Below are 22,189 nucleotides of genomic sequence, written 5' to 3' on the forward strand. Positions count from 1 at the left end.
CCAGCCCCCAGGCTAATAAGGGACTTTCCACCCCACTCCCATCCTGCTCCCTCCCTTCCTTCAGGCACTGTCAGCAGTTCCCTGGCACCTCCTTTGGACCACCTGCTGGCTCATTTCACTCCTCCCCAGGGGCTCCTGCTCCAGAAGACTCCTCTCAGGAAGAGCAACCCTAACCAAGAAATGCCCTTCTATTGAAATAGGTCTTATTTCTAAAGGGAGGTTAGGTAGATTTAAGATGAATTTCATTGAAATAACTACATAGTTGAATTCATACTCCAAATAGCTGTTTTACTTTTTTAAAAAGATCAAAGCTGTAAGATTAAATTATCTGCACAATAAAAACTGAACATGATTCAGTGTAAAGAAAAATTATTATAGAGGAACATAATTCTATAATAGAAACTGCATTTTAAAATATACATATTTTATTTATAAATATCACTATTAAACACTCATTTCTAATTTAGGTCAACTGTTCGTAGTTGATATCTCCATCAATATTTTAAGCAAGTTAAGTGATTTTGGTGACCTTAAAGAAACACTAGAAAGTAATCTTGCTACTCATTCATTATTTTAAATTTTAAAAAGCATTTCTAAAGCCAAGGTTAGTTTCAAGTCTTTTATTAATCATTTTGTGTAAAACAACAATAATCACCACAAAAAAGCTAGATTTCTGACATACTTAGAAACTAACCCATGCTGAAATTATATAATCATTAGAAGAAGTTTACAAAGCTATGCAATGACAAAAAAAATTAGCAGTTATCCCATCGAGTTAAACTCCAAGAAAGAAACTGATATAATCATGTTAAAAATTCGTGATTTTTCCCCTCTACTTTTCTGTATTTTACAAATTTTTAATGTGAATACTTTAATACAAATTGTTTTAGAAACAACTGACCCATTTCAGACATAAGAAGTAATACATTTTATATCTCAAGAGTAATGTAGACAGTACCAAGATACTTCTTATTAACAGTTCTCTATCTAGGTAATCTTTGGAAGAACACTGCATATACCTCTTCCCTGAAGGCTAGGATTCTGTCTCAATCACTGCTGTACCTACTGCAGCACCCCATAATGTGCCTGTTATACAGTGGATGTTCAGTATATACTGGCTAATTTTAAGATGTTGATAAGAAGATCTTTAAAACACGCCTTACTTATAATTATCCAGCATACTTCTTTTGAACAATTTAAAATCTCACAGCTCTTTAAAAACTGCTTTTTTCCCCTTTAAAAAGTGATGAAATAGAGACAACAGTTAATAATGGGTACAGATTAGAGCCCTAACATGAAGATGTGGTTCCCCCTCCGCCCAATCCTGTGGTCTGTGAGAACTGTCCAGAGACCAGTCAACGCTTTTGCCAAGGTGGGAAAACTCACAGCATTAGACTGTTTTGATAGTGACTGGCACAGACAGGTCTCAGGCTCATAGCCTGTTCTCTCCCTGAATGGAAACCAGGATACCGACACCTTGCAGACCTCTTTTAAGAAGTGACTGAGGTGCCACAAGAGGTGACAAGAAAGTACCACACACATATTAGTGATTTTTCCTTATTATGACTCTGATTATGAACATGTTAGGGCAAATTAAATAGAACAGTGTTTACTAATGGAAATAAACTACTAAAATGTTATTTGGGCTTTTAAATGAGCTACGTGATCTCATTTGACCTCACTGGACATCTATTTTCTCAACTGTAATAAGAGGGTTAATAGATTTTCTCCATAATCCTTTCAGTTATAAAATTCTATTATTTAAATTCCTTCATTGCTTGAATTTATGAGGTAGAGTGCAAACTGGAGAGAGGGAAGGATGGCAGAATTTTGTTTTTAAGTTAAACATACATGAATCATGAAAACAGACTTCCCTTAACTAGTGTGAGTTTTCCTAATACAAAGAACCACCAATTACCCTGAATTCATTCAACATTACTTCCCACACCCACACATTTTTTAAAATAGCAAGACTACAAAATAGTTTGAGTATATTTACAGACACAGTAGTCAGTAACTGGCTTATGAAGCTTTCTGTAGAAGAACTTGTCTTCAATATTGTGTGTTTGGATACAAATTGGGTTTGGCATGGGAACTGGGTTGCAAGCAGCAAAATAAAAGAGATTCATATACCTTTACCCATGGCAAACAGTGACACAGCACACCGAAAACAGGGATATGAAATTCTTTACAGCAGGGTGCAGTGGCTCGCGCCTATAATCCCAGCACTTTAGGAGGCTGAGGAAAGATTGCTTGAACCCAGAAGTGAGACCCCATCTTTACAAAAATTACGATGGCACATGCCTGTAGCCCCAGATACTCTGGAGGTTGAGGCGGGAGGATCACTTGAACCTGGAAGGTTGAGGCTGCAATGAGCCCTATTCATGCCACTGAACTCCAGCTTGAGCGACAGAGATACTCTGGTGCAAAAAAAGAAAAAAACAAAAATCTTAAGAGTCCAAGCTTTAAATCAGGTTATCAGCTCTTTATGTCACTGCACAGGAAAATAGGCAGCTGATATGGTTTGGCTGTGTCCCTACCCAAATCTCACCTTGAATTGGTGGAGATAATTGAATTACCGGGGTGGTTTCCCCCATACTGCTCTCGTGGTAGTGAATAAGTCTCATGAAATCTGGTGGTTTTATAAACAGGGGTTCCTCTGCACAAACTTCTTGCCTGCCACCATGTAAGACATCCCTTGCTCTTTCGCCATTTTCGTGAGGCCTCCCCAGCCATGTGGAATTGTGAGTCAATGAAACCTCTTTTTTTAAATAAATTGCCCGGTTGCAGGTATGTCTTTATTAGCAGCATGAGAACAGACTAATATAGCAACTTAACTTGAAACAGCTCTCTGCACCTCAAAATCAAAGACACTTTCAGAAGAGTTTTACTGCAAGTTAACGTTTGATTTAAACTGTTGTGGGGCTACCCAAACCTCAGGTGCTCAAATAAAGATCTTCTAGATTTTCAACAAAATAACTGCAAACTTCTAAAATAAAAATCAAACAAAGAATAGTTATTAAAAGACTCATGTTATGATTGCATTCTACTGTATTCACCTAATTAATATGTACTCACAGCAGGTTTGTGCTAAATTTGAATCACTAGGGATAACTGATGATGAAAATACAGTGTGACTGGCCCTAATTTTATTCGTAGAGTTAAGTATCAAGAGTGGAGGTTTTTTAAAAAAGCTCAGGTCAACCAAACAGGGCAGCCACAGAAGCAACAGCAATGAGCCATCAACTCCTGTTTTGCTCCTCTTATCTCTAAGGAGGAAAGAGAGTCTGAGAAAGCATGGGATAGTTTCCATTAGCTTCTAGGCCCAGGTTCTCTTTCTGCCTAACTCTAGAAAACCTTGGTGTGGTGGCAATCTAGAATAAACAAATGGGGAGAACAGTGCAAAAAATAAAAATTTCCATGATTATAGGAAAGGATGGACAAGTGGGAGAAACTGATAAGTGAAAAAAAATTAGAAAAAAAAGCTCCTTTTCCTGCTTTCTATCCCCCAATTTACTGGTGATTCCCAAGCATTGATCAAGAAAAACATCTTTAGTTTACTTTGTTTCAGATAAGGATCTAACCAAACCTGCTAAGATCATACTTTTCTATTTGACAAATGAAAAACTGTTTTAAAATAAATTTCTTCAAATCTAGATTTTTACCATTAAGATTAGCTCAATATTTTTGTTTTGTTTTGTTTGAGACGAAATCTCACTCTGGACCAGTGTGGAGTGCAGCAGTGCGATCTCGGCTCACTGCAACCTCTGCCTCCCAGGTTCAAGCAATTCTCGTGCCTCAGCCTCCCGAGTAGCAGGATTACAGCCGTGCCACCACACCTAGCTATTTAAACTTAGTGTTTTTTCATAAGAACTAATGAATAATCTACCTTTTCTATAAAGAAAAGTCATTATAGATGATTTGAGAAGCATCCAAAAAACCCTAAATTCCCAAAAGAATTCTTATTCTGACATTAGTTTTACATTCTATGAAACAAAAAATGCCACACTTTCATTTTACCTAAATTATCTGTTAAGAAAAGAGAACTTATATACAAAAGTACTTTATATTAACTTAAAAAATGTAATTGATGAAACCAACTACCCTAATTTAGAGTCTCTGAAACATTAATTTTTTAAAATCATCACATTGGTTAGGATTCTAAGGTACGCAAGTCTTAGTTTTATTCTTATTTTTTTCTTTCTTTCTAATGCTAGTCTTAAAATTGCCTCTGGTATTTTCTAAATGTGCTCAGAAGTCCTAGGGCTCTGGTAGTTTTTTAACTAATAAAATAAACATAGCAATAGAGTACCTGCAGTTCTGCTAACAATATTGTTTATACTACAAGTCCAATCCACAAAGGCTACAGAGAAAAATATCCAGTATAAACAAACATTACTTAGATACCAGTGGCATCTTAAAGCAGCACACCCAAGTCTCAAAATGCAAAAGGGAGAAATTTTCCACTCCCACGATGCCAGGCACAACTCCCTGGTAAAGCACTTGTCAGGTAAAAGACAGTGACATTGCCTCTGTTACTGTGAAGTTGGAGAGGAGGTGTGGGTGTGAAGCACATCAGTAATTCTCTCTTCATTTTTTCACCCTCTTTTTTTCCCCTCAATATATCTCTTCTTTTCCACAATGTCTCTCCTTCTCCATATTTCCTACTTTTAGTTGCTCTCCCATCTTCTTCCATCCCCAATTCCAACAAAAAAGACAGCTTTGTCCTTTAATTCTGTTGTTTAACATCAATCTCTAAATTTTATATAACACACATTCATAAACACTACTGGATCATATTTTCAAAAGAATATACAAAGGGCAAAGAGGGGGATGAAATGGGCTGGGGTTAAAGCTAAGAAAAAAATTATCCACTGGTATTTGCAATGCCTAACCTTCTAGCTGAGAGAGAAGTTAAACCCTCCTAAAAAGCAGGAGTCAGCCAAGAAATGCTAGGAGGAGGTAAGACATAGGTTCATGTAGCCCTATGAAAATCACATGAGCCAGTGCAGCCACCTCACCAGGCTGGAACAGTCAGCTGAAACCTGAGGAGTGCCTCCTCTTTCTAAGTGTGCCCTTTACTTCTAGAGCCCAAAGGCTTAAAATTGAGGAATGAGGACATGTTGCTCTTTAAGACTGATCCCAGCTGAGTCCCTGATCCTTTCCAAGTAGACGTATCTTCCCAAACTCTTGCACATACTTCTGTTGCTTCTTAGCACTACTAAGTTTTCCACTCTGCTTACACTTATCACGCTTCCCTTACTTAAGGCCTTACCATTAAATAAAACTTTGTATCTTAGTTTTCTCAATTGTAAAATGAAGATAATTACAATTACAGAGTTAAGAGAATTAAATATTCCAGTATTTATAAAGTGTTTGGGACATGAAAGTATTTGTTTAAATAAAATAAAAATAAAGGAAACCATCTCTGAATGCATATACCCAAATTCAAATGACAATAAATTTTTTACGATGCTAAAACAGACTTCAAACAGAAAAGAACACTGAGCGTATTGAAGTTGTCACTGTATCATCAATCCTACAGAGTTGCTAAGGACGGAGAAAGATTCCCTAAGAAACCAGGCTTTATTTTAAACTTCCATATTTAGTCAATTTTGGTCCTGAAACACTAATTATTAAGGAAGAAACACATCTATTTATTTTCTGAAACCACATTTTATAAACTGGAAATATGAGTCTACCCTCAGCATGGAACATCCTGTATCTGACTATTCAGCATCGCACGTCATTTGCATTCTTTAGGTATTATTTAGATAACATTATTCAAGACATTTCACTGTATATTCTAAAAAAAGAGTTTCAAGTGAAATGTTTAAGAGGAACAAACTTACTTTCATTTTGAGTCAGGGCTACAATAAAATGAAAAGGACAGCTATGATGAAAACAGAAAAAAAAAAGGGGGGGACAATATTGAAAGAGAGATAAGAAAATAATGCCAGCTTCGTGACAATGGGGCCATCTACTATGTTTATAATGTGTAAATAAGTAAATGATATAATGGCATCAAAACTTACTATAAACAGAGATCAGAGTGATCTTGAATATGGGCCTACCTATCTGCGAAGTATAAAATTACCTCATGAAAGTGAAAACTCTGCTTTAAACTTTTATTTTCCTATTTTAAAATTGCTTTTAAGGTAAAAATGTTCTAAAAACATGTCTGGAGTCTCAAGATAAATTACCAGATATTAACAATTATGGGTTGCTGGTTTTTTTTTTTTTTTTTTTTTTTTAGAATTTAGCAACAAGTTTAACTATTTTTTCCTGGTCATTGAAATATAAATTGAAAAATTTTAAATTGAAATGCCAACTTACAAACCTGTAAGACAGCTAACCATATTAAAAATTACTTCTGAAAGACTGATTTCACGAATTTAAGATCTAGAAAAATTTACACATGTAAACATCTGTTCTCTAAGTTACAGTAATATAATGTTAAGATTTTAAAAATATATTTGACTTCTAAAAATATTGTTTACAAAATTCTACTCATAGCAATTCAAGGAATATAATTAGAGGTTTTCTGAAAATAGATAAATCCTTATTTAATAGAAAGTATTAGCACTGATATTTTTAATCTACACAAATGGAATTTAAAATTTCCAAAAGTTTCTGCTAAAGATATCCAGTTTTGAAGTGTTAAGCTTGTCTAAATTTCAGCATTGTAACTTAAGAGTTCTAACTTCTGCAGGAAGAAAAGTGCACTTCATTTAAGCAAGAAATTTCCATTACTTCTAGATTAAGAAGCCACACCTCATACAACTACTGACAGGAAAACATTTTAATTCAAACCTCTACCACTACCTAGCCTGAAGCAAACTTTAATAAAATAAAAAAAAAAGAAAGACACGAAAATACAAGCACAACTCACATTTTCAAAGAAAGGAAATTCTTGCTAAATAAGTAGCAATTATGCTGAAGAATTTATATGCTAAAGCACGAATGAATATAAAAACACCAGAGCAGTCAACCATAGCTTTAGCACTTTGAGTATGATTAACAGAATGAACTTTCAAAGGTCAATTAAATGTCAATATACTTTAAAGAGATATTCTTAAGTCTGGTCAATGTATAACAGCACCTCTTAATTCAGGGGTATCCTTCTTAGTTTAAGCATAACGTGCATGGGATAAATGTACATATATATGCAGAATTACAACATGTCTCCAACCAGATTACTACAGAAAACTCATATATCACTTATCCTGGAGTTTTGACTATGTTAGTACTTTCTAAGTTATGAAATGATTAAAAGAAAACATAAATATATTACTATATAGTACCATCCAATGAAGATGAAATGCTCAGGACTAAGGTTTATCAAGAAGTTGATGCTATTTATTCAACAATATGAAATCATTCCCAAGGATAATGCTATATTGTCCATAATACATATTATCCAGATACCTAAGTCACCCCCCATTAACCTTCCCTGAATTCTTGTGGTTAAAGAGTTTGGAAAAAAGGAGTATGGCATTTAAAAACTGCCAAGTTTAGCATCAGAAATTTCTGGGATAGTACAGAACAAGTCCTGAAGGCACTGAGTGCCCATTACTGACCATTTCCATCGAAGAACTCAGTAAGATCTTCAATCCCATCCCATGTGAACTAGGTCAAGTTGTCCAAGAACCTCAGAATGAGCAGAGACCACCAAGATTATCTGACCCAGTCCTCTCCACTTAGATCAGCAAATAAAGATCCAGAGAGGTAAAGTAACTTGGTTTGGCTCACATGGCTCCTTAGCAGATGTCTTAAAACTCAGTCCAGTGCTTTCTTCTCTTCATAAAGTCCATCATATACTTTTTTTTTTTTTTCCATTAGGACTTTAAGACCAGGACATAATTGCCCAAATAAGGGTGGCTACCATCAGAATTCAGAGAAAGCTGGGATTTTTAAGAAGCTAATGATCTGGGAAGGCTCCAAGGAGAAGCTGGAAATTGAAGAATGAGTAGAATCTGGGTGGTTTGAGAGGACGCATCACTAATGAGGGAAGCAATATGGCTCATGCACACATGTTGAGCCTGCCATGTTCCTGAATGGGGTTTTAAGGCCACCTTATAAGCCAGGCAAAAAAGGTTCAATTTGATGAGGGAACAAATAGAAAGTTATTAGGGGACTTTCATTTTAGAAACCTGATGTGATGAACGCAGAGACTAGTCTAGCAAAAGGTGTGCAAGAATGGAAGTGGGAAGAGAGAAAGACTTGAGGTGCTTCATAGGGGTCTGTTTAACACTATTAATACCTTATAGGGCTTTTGTGAGGAACAAGTGAGCTGACAGGAGAGAAAGTATTTGACAAGAACAAATGCCCTAGAAAGCAAAATTATATTAAAAGTCTGGGGGTAGGGGCCTCTCTGACCATATCTCCATGTTTTGGTGACACACACTTCTCTATAAAAGCAAATTTGGAGATGAACTGTGGATCTTTTCCTATAAGATCATAGAAATCTCTTCCCTTCAATATTTCCAAAAACTAGATCCCAAGGGGGAGAGACAGCTGCCATCCGTAAGCCCCTACAAGGCTATAGATCAGTAAGGCTAAAATCCAAAACTAGGATTCTGTCTTTGAGGCAGACCACATAATCAGTGTTTCTGAAAGTGAGTCAAGAAAGTATATAATTAAGGGCTAAATAAGGTAGTACAAGTAAAGAAGAGAGTAGAAGAGACAGCACCTGAGCCAAGGAGGTACATGATGAAAGTTATTAGCTGGCACTACAACACTGCAGTCCACATCCTTCTCCCATCCCTTTTCCCTCTGCTCAACAACTACTACTTCCATTTTGTCCAGTGGTACTTATCTCCTCCTGCGTTGCGTTGTCTTCCTCTTTTTTTCCTTCTTTTACAGCAACTCTCCAGGCTTAAAAAGGAAATTTGGATAAGTTATTACAATAAATTAAAAGCTACATATATTAAATATATACTGTGTGATTTATTAGCTGATGATGTTTTAATTTATAGTCTTACATAATTTACAGAACAACTCCTATGAGGCATTTTTCAAGTAAGGAAACTGAAACTTAGAGAGTCAAGGATGTAGGTTGAAGCCACCCAAGCAGTAAATGGCAAAACTAGGATTGCAATCAGGACTGGCTGACTCCTCAACCTATGCTTTGAACCTCTCTTCTAAACAATCACTGACCCCCTTTTTTTAACTGATAAGCTTGAAAGTTCTCATTTATGTGTTGGGCATTTATAGATAGAGCCACTATATGAGTTTGTAGATTAAAGTTTTGACAACCAAGAACAGAGGTGCCTGGACTTAGCCACACTTGCTTGTCAAATTATCTGCTTTAGGACTAAAATTTTTGAAATGTGAGGCTTGAAGGATGTTGAAGGGACAGCCCTCCATTCAGCATTCTTGTCTGTTCTCTCTCAGGTCACCTGTCCCTTAGGGTCTATTCCCAATCATTTGCTTGAAACTGTTATCTCCCTAGTTGAAGAGAAGGCTGGGACTGCCACTCCCACAAATCACCAACAGGTTAGGGAGGATGGTAGGAGTATCCCACTAGTAGGAGGGGTCTGTGAACTGTGGTCTCTTGAGCCCTGTGTCCCCAAAGCAGCCTTAACTCTGCTTGTAGGTGGTACATTCTATGTTGATTTACCTGCAGAGGTGGTTTCATGAGGGGTTCCCTGGCCACAGGGCCCAACTAAGAGATGATGCCAACATGTCTGGTGCTGTAGGGGAAATGATGAGAGCAGTGAGCATCTGGGGAGCTTTTTAATGTTCCTAGAAGAAAGCAACAAGAGCATTACAACTGTGGCAAGAAAACTCTTAACACTAATTCTTAAAATTTAGTGTAATTAACTCTCACTTTTGAAGGAGCTCATTAACCTATTTATGCCAGAGGTTGCAAATTTTTTTGTGAAAAATCAGACCTTGGCAATGACCTTGAGCAGTAGGATAGAAATAACTCCCACAAGCTTAGCATTCCAATAATGGAACACTAGGCATAAATGGGTTTTATGAACAGAAATTCTAGGTTCTGTTTACAGACATTCTGATTATGTAAACGTGGGATATGCCGAGGAGTTTGAAGTTTCTTAAGGACTACGAGTGATTCTGACACAGGTGATCTGAGGACTATACTATGAGATACACTGCTGTGATCTCTTATAAGATAGCCGAGCCAGCAAATCTACACAGAGGAGAACCCATATTCTACAATATGGGTTGTTCAAATATCAATGCTAAGTTCTAGGTTGAGTGGTTACTTTGAAATAAGGCCACTAGGCTTTCCAGAAGTTGCCAGATTTACAAATGTTGAAGTGTGGCGAAGGGGCGGGAGGCGGCTGTGTTAGTATTTTCCTGATGTCACCAAATAACCAAATAGACCCTCGGAGGAATAACAGCATCTCTCACTGTAGTCTACATTCCACATCAGACCTCTTCTACATAAAGTGATGGTCTAGAGTGAAGACCTTTTAGGCAAGATGCTACTTCCAGTGCTTAATTTACATTTGGTGAAACACTGATGGTAATTTTCCTCACTGTGGATTTAGTTGATTCCAAAAGGTATACTGTCCTTCATGTAACTAAATTGGTTTATTTCAAGCTATTTTAAAAATGAATTTAAAAACATCAGACAGCATTCAAGTGAGATATTATGGTTACGATTAGGCCATTTAATTAGACATCCAATCACAATGCAAACAGCCACTGATTATTTAAGAAATACACCTTTACAAAGGTTCATGTTCTTCAAACAAAACTAGGTCATAAAATGTATTACATTAAATCAATACTGCTGTCTTTCTCCTAGAAACCCTATCACTTGTCTTTGTCTTTTTTCAAATGTGTATACCTGTTTCATAGTACAAACGCTTAGGCTAGATACTGGAACTAAACTCTGTTTTGCTGCCAGTTCTTTCTTTGACACCTTCTTTCTCTCCACTAAAGCACGATCACCATTCTCTTTAAGGATGGACAAGATGGACTTTTAATTATTCTTATCTGAGTGTTTTATCAGCAAGTATTTGTTGAGTATCTATATTTATGCACTTACTTTTGTAAAGAACTTTTGTTGCTATAAGCTCCATGAAGAGAAAATGCCCAGTGGAGTACCTGACATCTGGAATTCACTCTCATGAAATGGTGAGAAAACTGAAAGACTTTGTCAGTTACAGAACAAAATAATTTCTCCTGTATACACCACTGACAAAGTACACATGCAATATTTAAGAGAATTTTCATTATGAAAAATGTCTGCTTTTACTGTTTAGAGATAAACTGTAGGTTATTATGATAACCAAAAGTTCACACACCATTGTCTTGCAATACAACCTGTGACAGTATTTCGATACCATTGCCAGACTAAACCTTTAACATTAATTATTTATCAAAATTATACATGCCACTAACACATCTCAACAAAGAAGATTATGTAAGTGAGCTGCCTTGGCGTCAGTAATACTGAACACAGTAGCTATTTTCAATCCTTCATTAAAATTAGATCAAGATGTACTTGTATTATGTGTTGTTGTTCCTGTAAGGAAGACTTACATTAGTTTAAGATTTACTTGGGCATAAATGACATTTTTTGTTTTTTTGACATTTTTCTTCTTTGTCTCCTCCTCCACTGCCCGCCCCCCCCAAAAAAAAGTTTTCAGTAGAATACAGAAAACAAAAACACAAACACCTGCCCTGTTCACTCTCTCTTATGCATAATAAATGCTTTGTTCTCCCCTCAACTGGATCCGGCAGGGATTGCCGGGGGCACCTGCCACTTCACCCTCAGGCTTGGCTCTCTGTCCTCAGCCTGGCCCCTAGGATTCCAAATGGTGCAACAAAATACGACAATCCTAAGGTTCGTAAAATAAGCAATGGGTAATTTATTTTTCAGTGAAGGAAAGCGTTTAAATACTAGTGTTTTAAAACATCAGACTTAAAAGTTACTTCTGAGTAGGCTGAAAGGTGAATCCAGGCACAGAGAAACATATCCTGGCCTACCCCTTCATAACTCGCGCACCGTGTTGAGGCCCCAGGAAAATCTCAAAACGGAGATGTAGTCTAAAAACTGGACGACACCACAGACCACGTTGCTGTAGCACCACATATTACCCATGAGAAAATCTAAGTGGTTAAATCACTTGTCCAAGGTCAAGCTGGGCCAGTCGCAGGCAGAGCTAGCTCGCGACCTTCTAACCTTTCCTTCTCCCACCCAGCCGCGTACAGGCCCTTGGTCGCGCCGGCCCCCAAAGGGTTCCCACGGATACGGTTCCCAAGTCAGTGGCATGTCAGTGCCCTTCAAGCTACCGCACTTTTATTTGTTCTCCCTGCCAGCTCCAGAAAGTATTCAAGACTCCGCGCCTTCTTCCCAAGCCCAGGTGCCCTAAACCACTTAAGCCCACCGCGCCCAAAGCCGACTCACCCGCAGCCCGAGGTGCGGGAGCCCTCGGACCGACTCCGGCCCTTCCCGCAGTCCTCGCCGGCCGCGCTGCGGCCCCGGCTGACGACGAGTCGAGAAAGTCACCCTCGGTGACCGCGGACGCGTGGGGCGGGCCGCGTCGCGCCGCCCCGCGGAGGCGCCGCAAACTTTTCCCGGCTTGCAAGTTGCCGGGCTACGCGGCCGCGGACAGACTTCCTTCGCCCGCTGCCGGAACGAGGGGGGCGTCCCTATCCCGGGAGGGGGCTGGGCGAGCAGGGTGACGGTCAAGTTGGGATTGGGGAGCGCAGGCGCCCCGCACTCTGGGGCCCGGCCGCATTGTCTGCGCGGCCTCGGACCAAGCCCGGGCGGCGGTGGCACCGGCGGGCGCGGAGAGGAGTTGCCGTCCCGAATTTGCCGCCCCCTTTCGCCGCCGCCGCCCACTGCGTTCTTTGTGTGTCTCTCGCCGCCCTCCGGCCGCTTCGCCGCTCGCCTGACAGCTGATGGGCTCACCGCGCCGGGTCCCGCGTCCTCTCGGCCGCAGCCGGCGGAGCCCGGCCCGGCCAGAGGAGGAGGGGAAAAGAGGAGCGTTGACAGATGCTGTCTCGCAGCGGCCACCGCCAGGGGAAAAGCCTGGACTGCCTCGGCAAGAAGCGGCCGGTCGGTAACCGGCCCCAGCCTCGTATTCGCCTCAAAGACTCCAATTGCCTAGGAGACCTTCCCTCCGCAGCCGCCCGCGCAGCTCCGCTCTCGCGCCCCGCGCCCGGCTCCGCGGACTAGCGCGCCCGGTCAAGAATCCTGGGGACTCCGCTCCGCCCCCTGGCTCCAGCGTCCTCCAATGATCTGGGCGTACACAGGGCTGTTCCATCCAATCAGGTGTCGGAAAGCCCAGACAGTCCGCGGGAGTGTAGCCAATAGAAGGCGACTCCGGCAACACACCCGCCCTGATCCACTAGGAACAAACCGCTCAGAGCACGGTGGTGGGACCGATCCTGGCGCCCAGATCAAGCCAAGTCCGGCCAAAGCTATGTCGCAAAGTGAGAATCTGAAGACAGGTCCGGTACTTAAATGGCTATGATTCTAAAAAGTTGAAGATGGGAACGGTGGACGCACAAAATCTTTACCCTCGGCTTAAAACGCCTTTTCTGGCGAAAGTTTGTATATGAAAGAAAGCCGAACACTTTGTAGCACTGTTTTAAGTGAAGGCCTTTCTTTTTAGAACACTGCTTTACAATGCCTAATCAGCCTGCGCTCAGGTTGGTGCATTTAGAGTCGCGAGCGTTTGTGTTCCTAATAAGTTTGCCAGAATGTCGGATATCTGAAATAGGTTAGTTTCTATCCTGCCCCAAAACACAGACTGTCACTGGCACCACCATGTTGTGTTTTTTGTTGTTTTTGTTTTTGTTTTTTCCTTGAATTAAAATATAAGAGTTCTGTATGTAAATCATCTTTATTGTGAACTTTATTTCTATAATAAAGTCACACAAACTATCTTCAGTGGAGGTTGGATGAAATACTGAAAAAGAAGAATGTAGAGACAGATGATAGTTATGTGGGATATCTCTATCCATCTGCCACCCATCTATCAATCAAGAAAGGACTTGAGTAAAGCACTGGCTATAAACGACTGTACCTTTTGATCACAGGACCTTACAAATAATAGACACACTAGTTGTTTGTTTATTTGATTTGAATAGTATGACTCATTTGTTATTGTTCATAGGAAGTTTATAAACTTCATTGAGTTGTTTACTGAAAGTGGATTACACCATGACGAAAACAGTATTTGGCAACACATTTGCATATTTCAAAATAAAATTACACTTATTTGTACTTCAAATAGTTATGTCAGTTTATTTCTTTGGGTAATAAACTGTGCATTTAAAAAATTTTGTACACATGCGGCATGTTCCTTCTTTGTAAATTATTTTGATGACCAAATACATTTTTTAAAGGATGTTCTGTACAATGAACGGAAAGAAGAGATCTGAAATAAGAAAAATATGGCTATATTACCTCCTTGCTTTCATGATTGAAACTCACCACACCTTACCACATTAAATTCGGGGGATAACATGATCCCTGAAATGAAGTTTTATCAACAGGTCCAGGTTCTGGATTGACCTTGAGCCAATCTCTTAATGACTAACTCTGTTATAAGAGAACAATATGCCTGGCTCTACCTGCCTCCTTGGGGTGCTGTGAGATCCAACCAAGATAGTGTTTGTCAAGCACTTTGCTTTTTGTAAAATGCTGTGCCAAGTGCAGAACCGTCTTAAATGTGTTATTATTCTCTGTTTATTATCAGAACATTAATATTTCCTCGACTGCACATTTTTTCAATCTGAAATATGTTTTTGAGCCCATCAGTTTTCTCTCAAAATAGATGTGAATGAAACTCCTGCCTGCTAATTCTAGATCAAAGCAGTACTTTCAGGGTTTCTTTCTTTCTCTTTTTTAATGGAGAGGATGTTAGAAGAGAATACTGAGGAAAGAATTCTGGATGGAAAAGGTTCGAGAAATTTTATTCACTCTTAGTATATTCCTTTCAGTATATTCCTCAAAAACAAGATGGATCATAACGTCCAATTTAATACTCTATTTATAATGTTTAAAAACTTAAGCAAGTTTCAATGTATACGCCTAAAATAAGTTAACATATCCTATGTCTGCAAATACTGCTAATACAGTCTTAGATGGAAGTTGTAAATGGCTGGGTCAAAGTTATACCCATAAATCAAGTACTGAATTTAAAATTTTGGAGGCGTTTATTAAAGATTCACTTATCACTTTTGTACTTAATTATCCAAGAGGAAAATAAATGTGTATTTTTAGATTTCGTGTGTCATCATATAATTTGTTTACTTTTTCCCAAAATATGCAGTCTAGTACAGAAGTTTAATTATTACTTCCAACAAATGTACATGTGGTAACACTAGAATGTAAAATTTGCTGAATTTAGTTGAACCAGCAGTTGTTAATTTTCAGTTAATTAACTATACATATTTCATTTTCTGAGTGAAAATTGTGGAAGAATTTATCAATATGAATTCAATATGCATGATTTATTAAGTATATATAAGTCAAAACCAGTGTGTTGTAATTTCCTGATAATCGACAAGTCCACACCCACTTATTACATAGAAATGAATATTTTAGTGATTGGGTAATATTTGTGATTTCACTGTAGTGATGTTTCATTCACTAAGTGATATTTTCAATTTTTCATCAGCGATTTTCTCATCAGTTGTCCAAAATGGAACACAAGAGTGGAAGCTATTTTAGGGAGCTATCAGTTTTAGCACATTTAAAAATGTTTATTAGAGAAACTGACTTTGGTGTTAGTTTTAGTATTTATAAAGATCGTTTTTAAAACATACATAGACAGACATTTGTAAAGATAAATTTTAGAAAATACATAGACATCTTTTATAAGTTGCCTCACATGATCTGTGGTAATATGACTAATCACAATATTATTTTCTCTGTATCTTTGCATTTAATTTGCTATCATCTTAAGATTGCTTCATCAGTGAATACAACAAATAACTGGATTTATATGTTCTCGATTTTGATAGTTGAAATGCTTCTGAATTTCTTGCCTTGGACAAATCAGAGTTCCACGTGACTTCTCAGCAAATAACTGAGTCTAATTCATTAATCTGAAAATGATTTTTTTAGGAATAATGCAATAATATCTATAAAGAGAGAATAGAAAAATGATTAGCTCTATTTTTCTTACTATTTCTTACATGGATGAGAGAAAAATGCCTTTGTGAATCACATCAGATCCCTTTAACTCTCCTTTTACAAAACTTGTATTTTGTTGATTTCTTGAACTCAACCATGTAGTTTCCTTATTGTGTGATGTATCTACAGCAGGAAACTTTTATGTGCATATGGAGTAACAGAAAATTTCAGAAAATGTTGGTGAGGGGCACACTAGACTCCCTTCTCCATTTTATCTTGGGTCACAGACCCTTAGGAAAATTTCTTTTAGAGTTAAGTGTTAGGAAAAATTTTGTTTTTTCTGAAATGAGATCTTCTTTTGCAGCTTCTCCTTCTTATTTCGACTACCAGGAAGCTTGGAACTAAACTTACAGCTTAATTTAGCAAGGTATGGCCTGCTTCACTGTAATTTTTTTTCTTTTTGTAAATTTTAAATTTTTATAAGTACATAGTAAGTGTATGTATTTGTGAGGTACATGAGATATTTTGATGCAGGCATATATGTATAATAATCACATCAGAGTAAATGGGGTATCTAGCACCTCAAGCATCTATCCTTCCTTTTGTGTTACAATCCAATTATACTCTTTAAGTTCTTTTAAAATGTACAATAAATTTTTGTTAACTGTAGTCACCCTATTGTGCTATCAAATACTAGATCCACTCTAATTTCTTAATAAACACAATGTTTACCTTGCCATGGTTTATTACTCTTCATCCATACCTTATTAGCTTATATATTTGTATGTATGCATTTTATTTAAGCTCTGTAAAACACTTTCTAAAATGAGATGAAATATATATGAATAACATATTCTGAGCCTTACATAAACTCTTGAGTATGAAGAGTTAAACATAACCAGAACGTGTAGTGAGAACAATATGAAGGATATTGCTGATATTTCCTTCACAGAGAAATAGGATTCTAATTCACCAGGTATAATATCTCTAAACCTTTTCCAGAGAGGCAAGAAGAAAAATAGATGTACTTGACTGGGAAATTTTATTACATGTATTTATTTTTTTCTTTTTCTTCTTCTTTTTTTTTTTTTTTTGAGACAGGATCTTGTTGTGTTGCCCAGGCTAGAGAGCAGTGGCATGATCATAGCTCACTGCAACCTCACACTCCTGGGCTCAAGCAATTCTCCTGCCTCAACCTCCCTAGTAGCTGGGACTACAGATGCACTCCACCATGTCCTGCTAATTTTAATTTAATTTGTAGAGATAGGAGCCTTGCTATGTTGTCCAGGCTGGTCTCAAACTCCTGGCCTCAAATAATCCTCCCACCTTGGTCTCCCAACGTGCTGGGACTACAGGTGTGGGCCACCGTGCTTGGCCCAACATTTACTTTTCAAAGTTAAGGTTATTTTTAAAAGTCATCTCCTGAGTGACATATTGTCTTAGCACTGTTGCAGAACTTCATCTTATCCAACATTTTTGTTTTATAAGATACATTTGAATTAACTAGAATTTGTAGGTTAAAAATATCCTTTTAAAATAGAATAGTTTACACAAAGTAGATGGTAGCATCCCTCTTCCAAGCCAGAAGGTCAGCATGTAGGAGATCCTCAGTGGAGTTAGGAGGGTTTCAATCATAAGGGATAGAAAACTCAACCTGACTTAAATATAAAAGCAAATGTATATTAGTGCGTATAATTAAAACTATACCACCTTGATCAAGTAAAAGTAAAGGTACAGCTAGCTGACAAAGGTGGGAGAGGAAAGAAGGGGGCCAAAGAAGAAAGCTGGGTAGGGGCATCATGCCACATAGAGGGGTGCCGAAAAACTGTATTGGACAAAACATGGTTTTATCCAACTTTATTAGATAACATTTATTGGAAAAAAACAGAAATTTAAGTAGCTACTTCTACATTACAACGAACAAAACTGAAAATGATAATATAAGTATCAAAATTGCAGAGGTGTTGAAAGAAGGACTAATGTAAGACCTCATTTTACATAGGTCATTTTATATAGCTGAGGGTCAGGTAGATAAATAAATAATAAATAACAAATATAGAAATATACTAGTTATTTCATTATTTAAAGTTCATGTTTTGTTCAAGCAAATAGTTTATGGTTTAATTTTCTACAGGCAGACACTAAAAGCAGAAATGGTTAAAAGGGTTTTCCTTTGGAGGAGGGGTTGTTGTAATTACATGTGAGGAGGGTTGTGGTCTTATTTGATTTTTTTGTAACCAACTGTGAAGATGGTTTTGGTGAAAATTGTCAATATTACAGAAAAACGTCTTAGCAGGAATATATTTAAAAATAAATGTAGGGTATCCATATATATTGGGAAACCACAGTTGTATTTAGTGTAGAATAAAATGGAATTTAGGACTCAAGTAAGAATGTATATGATGGTTTTCAAAAAGCAAATATAATGGATATATAGTTAAATTATTTTATGCTCTTCACAAGCAATTCATAATACAGTAGATTATCTTATTTTTGTGCTCGAGAACAATTGTGCCTCTGCTGGATCCCAGAGATTATAGGGCAGATTGGGTATGGGAGAATGCTTGTTAAATGCCTGTTTGTTTTTTGATGAAGTGATTGTATCATTTGAAACTGTTTGACTCAGCACACAGGAAAACTCAATAGAAAATGTGTGCAATTGTGAGCTTCATAGTTTGAGAAATGAATGAAAATTATGGAGAAGATTCCATGAAAAGTTACAAAAGTAATTAGAAATCTGAAACACAGCCGATTTGGAAGAATGAACATTTGTGAGCTTTTGGGGCTCCAAATTTTCAGATATAATTCATTGTTAATTTTCTGTGCAAGTGAAGGAGAATAGTGAGTCCACTGTGAAATGCTCCACGGGGGTCTATTAGAATGTTTCATCTTGAATAAGAGGGAAATCAACCCACGGAACTGGCATACTACATTGTGAGAATTCATAGGCAAGGAAAAATATCATTACCAGAAGCCATGGAGGAAGAAAAGGTGTGTGGGTGTCAGGGTGGGTGTGAAGGGTGTGTGTGTGTGTGTGTGTGTGTGTGTGTGTAAGAGACCAGGCTGAATAAATGTTTCAATCACTGACAGTTGATAACAAAATGAATCTAAAAGGCAAGTCTAGAATAATTAAAGAAGCATGATAGAACTGAAAATCTACTGTCAGAATGTAATGCTTAATCCTAATTTGGAGATGATATTGTGGAAACTACCTGAACTCAAACCAAAGCATCCTCATGTAGATGGCGTCTTTCCAAGGTTGTCTGAAAATAAATACAGCAATAATAAACATTTATTTTTCATTCATGTTTTTTCACTTAGAAAGCACCTTCACATATGTAACATCACTAGATCCTCGTAACTTTTCCTCAAGATAATGAGGAGGCATCTCAGTATAGTATTTCAGTTCAAAGATATATTTGAATTCTGCTCCCTCAGTGGGACTCAACCAAACCATTAATTCCCCTGGGCCTTTAAATAAGGATGATAACAATTATAGGTGTTGAATCTATCTCTCGTTGCATGTTCTGAGATGGAAGCAACTAATTTGTGTGAACATGCTTTGCAGACCCTTATGTGGGTCACCAATGTTCTTATTAGCATGGGTTCTATTCCCATTTTATAGATAATGAAAAGGAGATGCAGAAATCAAGACTCACCAGTTAGACAAGGTGAGTCCATGGCCCCAGATCCCCAGGTCTAATTACTCCCAATGCTTATTCCACTACTTTGATCCGAACTTTAAAGTGTGATCAGTAAATACAAAATTAGAATTGTCTGGTGGTTTCCTCAATTTCTTTTTTGGATTGAAGAGTTAGACTAGTTGATTACCAGGGTCATTTCAGCTGTAAATCCTACAATAGTCAAGAATTTGCTTTCCCAACTTGCTCTGGGGTCTCTGTTTCCCTCCAGGGGATGAAGATAGCCAAACAATATAGTTAAAGAGTGTTGTTTAGAAAACAGAGAGAAATTTTCCTGGCTGCTGAGAGAAGAGATGAGGTAGAGAACCAAGAAGATGATGTGAGGCTGGGAACTATAAAGAATGAAATAATTAATAAAGATTCCCTGAATGTGAGGATAGAAGAGACATAGAGGATTTCCAAGGTACAAGTGCAAATTTTCTTTTTTTTTTCTTTATTTTATTTTATTTTATTATACTTTAAGTTCTAGGGTACATGTGCATAACGTGCAGGTTTGTTACATATGTATACTTGTGCCATGTTGGTGTGCTGCACCCATCAACTCGTCAGCACCCATCAATTCGTCATTTATATCAGGTATAACTCCCAATGCAATCCCTCCCCCCTCCCCCCTCCCCATGATAGGCCCTGATGTGTGATGTTCCCCTTCCCGAGTCCAAGTGATCTCATTGTTCAGTTCCCACCTATGAGTGAGAACATGCGGTGTTTGGTTTTCTGTTCTTGTGATAGTTTGCTAAGAATGATGGTTTCCAGCTGCATCCATGTCCCTACAAAGGACGCAAACTCATCCTTTTTTATGGCTGCATAATATTCCATGGTGTATATGTGCCACATTTTCTTAATCCAGTCTGTCACAGATGGACATTTGGGTTGATTCCAAGTCTTTTGCTATTGTGAATAGTGCCGCAATAAACATACATGTGCATGTGTCTTTATAGCAGCATGATTTATAATCCTTTGGGTATATACCCAGTAGTGGGATGGCTGGGTCATATGGTACATCTAGTTCTAGATCCTTGAGGAATCGCCATACTGTTTTCCATAATGGTTGAACTAGTTTACAATCCCACCAACAGTGTAAAAGTGTTCCTATTTCTCCACATCCTCTCCAACACCTGTTGTTTCCTGACTTTTTAATGATTGCCATTCTAACTGGTGTGAGATGGTATCTCATTGTGGTTTTGATTTGCATTTCTCTGATGGCCAGTGATGATGAGCATTTTTTCATGTGTCTGTTGGCTGTATGAATGTCTTCTTTTGAGAAATGTCTGTTCATATCCTTTGCCCACTTTTGGATGGGGTTGTTTGTTTTTTTCTTGTAAATTTGTTTGAGTTCTTTGTAGGTTCTGGATATTAGCCCTTTGTCAGATGAGTAGATTGCAAAAATTTTCTCCCATTCTGTAGATTGCCTGTTCACTCTGATGGTAGTTTCTTTTGCTGTGCAGAAGCTCTTTAGTTTAATTAGATCCCATGTGTCAATTTTGGCTTTTGCTGCCGTTGCTTTTGGTGTTTTAGACATGAAGTCCTTGCCCATGCCTATGTCCTGAATGGTACTACCTAGATTTTCTTCTAGGGTTTTTATGGTATTAGGTCTAACATTTAAGTCTCTAATCCATCTTGAATTAATTTTCGTATAAGGAGTAAGGAAAGGATCCAGTTTCAGCTTTCTACTTATGGCTAGCCAATTTTCCCAGCACCATTTATTAAATAGGGAGTCCTTTCTCCATTTCTTGTTTCTCTCAGGTTTGTCAAAGATCAGATGGCTGTAGATGTGTGGTATTATTTCTGAGGACTCCGTTCTGTTCCATTGGTCTATATTTCTGTTTTGGTACTAGTACCATGCTGTTTTGGTTACTGTAGCCTTGTAGTATAGTTTGAAGTCAGGTAGCGTGATGCCTCCAGCTTTGTTCTTTTGACTTAGGATTGTCTTGGCAATGCGGGCTCTTTTTTGGTTTCATATGAACTTTAAAGCCATTTTTTCCAATTCTGTGAAGAAACTCATTGGTAGCTTGATGGGGATGGCATTGAATCTATAAATCACCTTGGGCAGTATGGCCATTTTCACGATATTGATTCTTCCTATCCATGAGCATGGTATGTTCTTCCATTTGTTTGTGTCCTCTTTTATTTCACTGAGCAGTGGTTTGTAGTTCTCCTTGAAGAGGTCCTTTACATCCCTTGTAAGTTGGATTCCTAGGTATTTTATTCTCTTTGAAGCAGTTGTGAATGGAAGTTCATTCATGATTTGGCTCTCTGTTTGTCTGTTACTGGTGTATAAGAATTTATAAAATCTTCTAAACAGATAAATTGTCTTGTCTGTGGTTTTTGTAGTGGGGAGGTATGGGTAGTTATTTGTTTGTTTGGTTTTGTTTCAATGGAATCAAGTAGAGGAAATGAAAGTAAAAGGTGAATATGA

General features: G+C 37.9%; 1 protein-coding gene across 1 annotated transcript; it reads right to left on the reverse strand.

Moving 5' to 3' along the window:
* Nucleotides 1–605: 605 nt before the first annotated feature.
* On the reverse strand, nt 606–14,459 carry LOC117088555 (translation initiation factor IF-2-like). Its single transcript, XM_033219826.1, has 4 exons — nt 14,436–14,459; nt 12,389–13,090; nt 9,623–9,695; nt 606–8,877 (listed from the first exon to the last, which is right to left on the reverse strand). The coding sequence occupies exons 1-4, from the start codon at nt 14,457–14,459 to the stop codon at nt 8,780–8,782; spliced, it is 897 nt and encodes a 298-aa protein (XP_033075717.1). The 3' UTR covers nt 606–8,779.
* Between the last annotated feature and the right edge of the window lie 7,730 nt (nt 14,460–22,189).

The sequence above is a fragment of the Trachypithecus francoisi genome, unplaced genomic scaffold (assembly GCF_009764315.1).
Source record: "Trachypithecus francoisi isolate TF-2019V2 unplaced genomic scaffold, Tfra_2.0 Lachesis_group10, whole genome shotgun sequence".
Taxonomy (NCBI): Eukaryota; Metazoa; Chordata; class Mammalia; order Primates; family Cercopithecidae; genus Trachypithecus; species Trachypithecus francoisi.